Below are 7,622 nucleotides of genomic sequence, written 5' to 3' on the forward strand. Positions count from 1 at the left end.
GACTAAAAATCTACTTTTCCTTCCTGGGCAACAGGCAATTATGATAGGTTTGTTGAGTTGTTGTACCTAAAGTACCCAAAAACAGGTTTTTTTTAAAAATTAAGATGTCATGAAAAAATGACAACTCATGGCATCCAAACAGGGAACCACCATGCTTACACAGAAAATCATTATGTCTATTAAGCAGTTTCAAGTTTTAAGCAGAGTACACTGCTCAAAAGCAAGTAACACACTTTCATTTAGTCACTTAATATGAAGGAAAAGCTATTGATTAATACACTTGTTAGCACTGAATCATGTGTTTCCTAAATACTATGTTTGAATTCTTACCTGTAACATTCCACTTATAAATCCTTTTCCCTGGAATAATCTTTGGTTCAAATGCTTGACATACCAGTTTAGTTGAAGGGGAAAAACCAAAAGTTAGCTGCTAAAGGCTGAACTACTACCTCCTCTCAAAAAATAAACACAGACAAGTATACTTGGTTCATCATTTTTGTGTAGAGAATTCCCTTCCCATTAAGACAGCTGCTGTAGTTAATACCTTTTCCAGCACCCCTTTTCAGTCTCTTCTTGCCACCCAACTTTTAAAAGAGAATTATATTGGCTGGCATTTAAATCCTCATCTCTCCTGGAATTACTCCATTTTACCTACTTCAAATATTAAATTCTACAAGGAATTACTTTTACTGACAATGATTTGATTCTAAAGACATAAAACAAAATTAATAGTTGCAATCAATTTATTAAAAAACAGATGATTGATTAGGCATCTGCAATGGTGACTTCAACTTCTACACCTGGCTCAATGCTGATAGAAGTGATCTGCTTCACAATTTCAGAAGGACTGTGCAAATCAATAAGACGTTTGTGGATTCTCATCTGGAATCGATCCCAAGTCTTAGAACCTTCACCACAAGGAGTTTTTCTAGTTGTAATTCGAAGTGTCTACAATGAAAGAAATGGCAAACAAAGCTTTCTAAGTTCCATTTAAAATCTTAAGAATGTAATAGTTTTAGTCACCTACCAACATTCTAAATACAAAACAGGTATTCTTTTGCACAACTAACCATTTTAAGCGTGACTGAAGACTTAAGAAAAAGGTGTTTGAGTTGACCGCCGAAACCGCCCCCCCCCATTAAGGTGCACGGATTCCTAACACTGTTAGATTGTACTGGCAAGCTGAGTACGGCTTTAACCCAGACGCTCCTTTACACTCAGGCCTCTCCCCCTGGCCTTTCATACCTTGGTGGGCATTCGAACAGGTCCTTTCACTTTCAAGTTCTTTTCTTTGGCTCCTCTAATCAGGTCAGCACACACTAAAAGGAAAGAAAGGAGTAGTCGGTTAGTGCATTCACAGGGATCTAGAGTAACCCTAAAAGATGTCTTCTAAGATAGCTCTTCTCGGAGTTGGCTCAGAATAGCGTAAAAATCAATCACCGAAATTCAACTACTTTAAGTTCGTCATCACTGCCAACTGCGAACAAGCCAGGCTCCGGCCCCCGAGTTGGACCCCATTAACGATGCGCCCCCTTTCAGGACGCGGCAGAGCAGCGACACCAGAACCAGCAGATGCTAAACGCCTTCCGGTCGTTGGGGGCGGCTCATCCAGCGCTAAGATCGGTCACAAATGGGAGATTTGGGGGCCGGAAGGGTCGTTCAAGTCCACGCCCCCCCTCCCCCATGCTCCCCACTCGCTCACCCTTCTCGAGTGACTTCACGTTGCGGCTGGTGAGGGTGATTCGGATCCGGTGAATGGCCACTTCGGGCTCCACAAGCGTCTTACCGGTGTCCTTGAATGCCTGCAATGGAAGGAGGCCATTAGGGAGGGGCGGAAAGGGGAGAACCGAAAAACCAGCCCCAAACGAAGCCAACTACGAAATTCCGAATTTAAAAAGGAAGGGAAAGTAATGGACACGTTTTACGAGTCGGTTCCCGGGAGCGTGCGTGGGTTCTCCCCCGCGCGGGGGCCACCACGTGGGCTGAGCACGCCCAGGCGCACGCGGCTCTCCCCTCCCGCCGGCCTCGGCCGCGCCGGCCTCGCACCAGAAACCACCCCCAGGCCCAGCGCGCGCACGAGCCTGCCAGCTCCCTATACCCTCCTGTCCTCCTTACCATGGCAGTGGAGCGGCTTCCTGACCGACTTATTCCTCGGTAAGAGCGAACAGCGGTGAGTCAGGAGGAGGAGAGGCAGGAACTGCCAACTCCAAGCAGCTGCGGCGATGGTACCTTCACCAAAGAGGAAAGGGCGGGGCCGGGCTGGCGCTTTTATAGCTACGGCCACGTCCCTGCGCTGCGCGCGCTTTGTGCGGATGACCCGGAAAAGGAAATCATCGGCCCCGAGAGCCATAGAGAGCGGCTGAGTTTGGGAATGGGAGGAGGGAGGTGAATGAAAAGAAGAGCTCCCTGCCGCCCTGCAGTGACACCTGCCGCCGTGGCGGACTGGGCGCTTCGCTTTCTGGGCTGCGGCCTCCGGGCTGAGAAGGTGCTATAGCCTTGGCTATGGACCGTATCCGCAGCTTGGCAGATTTTATCGATCCATTCCCAGTTGTGCGCTTCGAAGAAGTCGAGGGGATGCAGTATTCATTATTAGCAGTCACGGAGGCGAAGCGAACCTCCGCTAAACAAACAACTTTGCAGCAGAGCCACTCGTGCCGTATCCGCCCTTCCCCCCCCCCTCCCCTTTCCCATTCAGAAAAGTACATTCCCTCTTCACCCTCCCTTTGTTGTCAATTAAGCCCTAACTTCTTTCAGGGCGTGGTTTGAAGAAATTGTAGACGGCGGGCGGGGGTGATATAAATCTACTTTGGAGAGGGCCTTGAATGCCAAGAAAGTAGTTTGATGGGGCAGTTAGGTGACACAGTGGATAAAGCACCGACCCTGGATTCAGGAGTACCTGAGTTCAAATGCGACCTCAGACACTTGACACTTACTAGCTGTGTGACCCTGGGCAAGTCATTTACCCCTCATTGCCCCCCACACACAAAAAAAGTGTTTGAACATGGCTGGGTGGCAATAAAGAACCATTGAAGGACTTTGGGCAAATGTATATGTCAGAAGGATTATTTTAGCAGGGGAATGCAAAAGGTGTTTTTTTGTTTGTTTTTGATTTGGGGCTGGTCGGGGTGGGGTGTTAAGAGGAAGGAAGAACCATGAAGGGGCAAGTTCGTTATGGGAGGGAAGGGGGTGGTTAATTAGAGCTTATAGTAAGAGGATGGTTATAGGAATAGAGAGGAGGGGGCCAGTGTTAAGTGTTGTGGATGGGGTAAGTGTAGAGCAGCAACCCGAAGCCGTGAAGATGACTTGCTGGATTCCTGCCTTTGACATCGGATCGCAAACTCTGAGTCAATGTTCTCATCTATAAAATAGGATCAAACTACCTGTGGTACCTGCACCATTGGGTTGTTTAAATCTCAGGATAGAGAGAAATAGAAAGAAAAGAAAAGGAAGGGAGAAAAAAGGAAAAGAGGGAAAAAAAGGAAAAGAGAGCACACTTCTAAATTTCTAGAAACTTACAATAAAAAGGGTACCAAAGTTTGTGTGGGTAAAGTTTTCAAAAGTTAATGTGGTCCTAATGACAGCCATCTGCTGGTACATTGTTGTAATGACAGTGTCATACTATTAGTTTTAAAAGAAAATATAATACATTTATATATACACATGTATATGTATATTTCACATACACATAAACATTATATATTCATATAATAAATGAAGCAAAAATGCATGTTTGTGGACAAAATAAAGTTAAGCTACTGTGCAAAAAGTAAGGTGTAATTGCATTTTCCAAGAATTTTGTTTATAAAAGATGTGGTTGATATTCTTAACTTCTTAAAGAAAACTTAGGAAATGTTTTTTTCCCAGCTAAACAATGAAGGTAGCCAGAGCCAAAACTAAGTGAAAAATTAATCTTATCTGGATTTGTCTAGGCTATTTAGGTACAAGTAAAATCCTACTCTGTGTCCATGGCAAAGGAGTTCTTTAAAACAAAACAATGTCTTTATCAAGTGAATGGGCAAAAATAAATAGAGCAAAGAGCTAGACACAGAGTCAAGTAAAAACTTTGGTTCAGATCTGGCGATGTTTTACATCTCAGAATTGATGATGGGAACTCAGAAGCCCCTTATTTGAACAGAACAAGTCTAATCTCTTCCACATGAGAACCAATTTATTTTGGCTTCTAAAACTTCTTCTTTTCTGTATAATCATCCTAAGTTCTGGTAACCAATTCACATGTCATGATCTCAAGGCTCCTCATCATTTTTTTTTTTAATTTAAGGCAGGGCAATGAGGGTTAAGTTACTTGCCCAGGGTCACACAGTTAGTGTCAAGTGTCAGAGGCCAGATTTGAACCCAGGTCCTCCTGAATCCAGGGCCAGTGCTTTATCCACTGTGCCACCTAGCTGCCCCCTCCTGCTCATTTTAATTACCCTCTTCTGTATTCTCTAGGTCATGGATAGCTTTCCTAAAACACCAACAGTGTTCTAACCAAGGCAAAATATAGTCTCACAATCACTTCCTGTGCTCTGGACACCTTACCTCTCAATGCCCTTGTTTGGGGTATGATGTTACATTGTGGGCTGCCCTATAGAACCCTCGGATCGTTTCTGTTTGCTTTCCTGTAGCACTGTGGTTCTCAAACGTTTTGGTCTCAGGATTCTTTTATACTCTTAAAAATTATTGAGGACTACCTCCAGTAGCTTTTGTTTATGTGGATTATATCTATTCATATTTACCATATTAGAAATTAAAATGTCTTAGTATTTTTTTTTTTGCAGGGCAATGAGGGTTAAGTGACTTGCCCAGGGTCACACAGCTAGTAAGTGTCAAGTGTCTGAGGCCAGATTTGAACTCAGGTCCTCCTGAATCCAGGGCTGGTGCTTTAGCCACTGCACCACCTAGCTGCCCCACTGTCTTAGTATTATTATGAAAAGTTTTGACCCTGTGGACTCTCTGAGAGCATCTAAGGAATCCCTAGTGGTCTATGGACCACACTTTGAGAACTGCTATGGAACATCCCAAATAAGAGAATAGTATCATCAGTGACAGTCCAGCCATCCAATCCAACAAACATTAAGCATCAAGACAAGCATATAAAAAGGGGGGAAAATAGTTACTGCCCTCAGGGAGTTGACAATCTACAGAGGGGGATATAACATGTAAAGATGTGTGTATATCTCTATCTATGTTGATATAGGTATATAGAGATATGGACATACACAATGCATACATTTATCTCTCTGTGTGTATGTGTCTATAATGCTTTCAGGAGAGAGAACATTAACAGATTCAAGAAGAGTTTCCCAGGGAAGCTGGCACATGAACTGATCCTTAAAAGAATCTCGGGATTCTCAGAGGCAGAAGTAAGGGTAGAATGCATTCCAGGCATATAGGAAAGCATGGTGGGAAGGCATGGAATGCCTACTTCAAATAGCTGTGAGGAGGCCAGTATGGGCAGAAGGTAGAGTTCGTGAAGGAGGTGTGCAATGAGGAAGCAAAGGTAGAATGAAGCCAAATTGTAAAGGGCTTTAAGTGCCAAAAGAAAGGGGGTAAATCCATGATTTAAAATTTGCTAATCCAAAAAGGGGAATCTGTAAGTAGTCAATTACCACTTTGAATAAACTCATATGTTAACTGCCCCAGACTTTAAAGGTATCTATTCTATTTATCTACAATATACAAAATTGTATTTATTTTTAGTCGCAACTATTCTAAGTCTCAGTTTATTTACTTGTAAAATGGAAATAATGACACCTGTGGGACATCTCAGAGTTTTCAGGATCAAATGAATGTAAATGTTGAAATGCTAGAAAAAAAAAGTGATTACTTATTGATCTAGTTTCATAGATTACAGTAAAGTGTAAACTCTTAGCCATGCATTAAGATCATTCAGGACTCTTTGAAAGTTGTTACAGGGCCAGGGATTATACTTTGATTTCATTGTCCTAAGGAACTGTGCAGATCAGCTCATTCTTTGCAGCTTATATTCTTTTTTTGGGGGGAAGGGGCGGGACAATGAGGGTTAAGTGACTTGCCCAGGGTGACACAGCTAGTAAGTGTCAAGTGTCTGAGGCTGGATTTGAACTCAGGTCCTCCTGAATCCAGAGCTGGTGCTTTATCCACTGTGCCACCTAGCTGCCCCCATGCAGCTTATATTCTTAATAAATTTCTTAGGGTCCTAAGAGGTTCTATGATTTGCTTAGGATCACAGAGCCAATATTTATTAGAGGTTGGACTTGAACCCAAGGCTTTCCTGCTCTCTGTACACTATACTATACTACAACTAGATGTAACTACAGAAATAACCCTGTTCAATGATCCCCTTATAATAAATATCAGAAGATTCATGAAACAGGGAGCTATATTCTGACCAGACATTCACTACTGTGATGGAGGAAGATAATCTAGGTAGAGGAAGAATTTTCTGTGTATGCTTTCAGATGACATAATGATCACTGCATCAAACTCTGAAACATTTTGGAGTCTCCTGGTAGAATTTGGCTTGGAGAGACTAAGTGAATAAGGCATTTCTGTTGTCCAGATTTCAACATCCATTTAGGTTTGTATTTCTCTGAATCAATCCTTTTTTGCTATTTCTTATGGCATGATACTATCTCTTTATATTTATAAATCATAGTTTGTTCAATCATTCTTCAATTGAGAGGCACCCCATTCGTTTCCAGTTCTTTTCTACAACCAAAGGCGCTGCTCTAAGGATCTTTGTACATATGGGTCTTGTACTGGTAGTAATTCCATAGCTAGAGCAATGGATCACTCAGAGCCAGAGGGTTCAGAGAAACAATTCCTTTATTAAAAAAAAAATATGTTGTTTGTGTGACCCTGGGTAAGTCACTTAACCCTCATTGCCCCACAAAAAAACAAACAAAAATGACGTGAGAGAATTCTGGAAGATGGCAGAATAAGAAAAGACATACCAGGCTCTCCAAATTTCTCTCCCACAAACAAGATAAAATTTTGCCTCAAAGTTAATTTTTAGCAGCAGAAATAATTAAAAGTTGAGGTAAAGCAATTGTCCTCCTAAGACAATCTGGGAGGACCTTAGGAAAGACTCCCACCTCCGGGGGTGAGGTTTGGCCCAATTTAAGTATAGATAACTCCAGTCAGATTCTGGGCAGCTTGGTCATTAGGCAGCCTTAGCTTTAAGGAACTTTCACCTCACTGACAGTGTGGGTGTTGGACAGCTGAGTAGGGGAAGAGTGAAGGACCATTTCCTGTCTAGGATGCCAGACCTACTTGTGCTGACCAGACAGGGTCCCACGCTGCAGCTGTGAGCAAAGAAGAAAAAAACCAGGCCTGGTGAGTGTGGTAGGGGAGTGGCAGGGACCCCATTGGCTGTGGGCACTTTCAGGAGAGTGGAGTCCCTGATTTTGGTTTCAGGGTAGAAGAGTGAGCTGAAATTTGCAGCCATAGGAGGGATTGCAGGGAGCAAGACCATTTGCAGTAATAGCTGGCTAGCAGCCCTAGCCATGGCTCAGGGACAGAGAAGAGTACCCAAAGCTGGGCCCCCAGATAGTGCTTAGAAAACAACAATATGAAAAACCTGAAGCTTGAGGCATCACTCCCCACACTTCAGGACTAGAACTTTAGTCTAATAAAAAGCC

The 7,622-nt window shown here is 43.2% G+C and overlaps 1 protein-coding gene and 1 non-coding gene across 2 annotated transcripts; both read right to left on the reverse strand.

Annotated features, from left to right (window-relative positions):
- Positions 1 to 725: 725 nt before the first annotated feature.
- Positions 726 to 2,273, reverse strand: RPS20 (ribosomal protein S20). Its single transcript, XM_043978958.1, has 4 exons — positions 2,116 to 2,273; positions 1,703 to 1,802; positions 1,246 to 1,319; positions 726 to 948 (listed from the first exon to the last, which is right to left on the reverse strand). The coding sequence occupies exons 1-4, from the start codon at positions 2,116 to 2,118 to the stop codon at positions 766 to 768; spliced, it is 360 nt and encodes a 119-aa protein (XP_043834893.1). The 5' UTR covers positions 2,119 to 2,273; the 3' UTR covers positions 726 to 765.
- Positions 1,409 to 1,476, reverse strand: LOC122737860. Its single transcript, XR_006354612.1, has one exon. It is a non-coding gene; the product is annotated as a small nucleolar RNA U54 (small nucleolar RNA).
- Positions 2,274 to 7,622: the final 5,349 nt, after the last annotated feature.

Source organism: Dromiciops gliroides, chromosome 1 (assembly GCF_019393635.1).
Source record: "Dromiciops gliroides isolate mDroGli1 chromosome 1, mDroGli1.pri, whole genome shotgun sequence".
Taxonomy (NCBI): domain Eukaryota; kingdom Metazoa; phylum Chordata; class Mammalia; order Microbiotheria; family Microbiotheriidae; genus Dromiciops; species Dromiciops gliroides.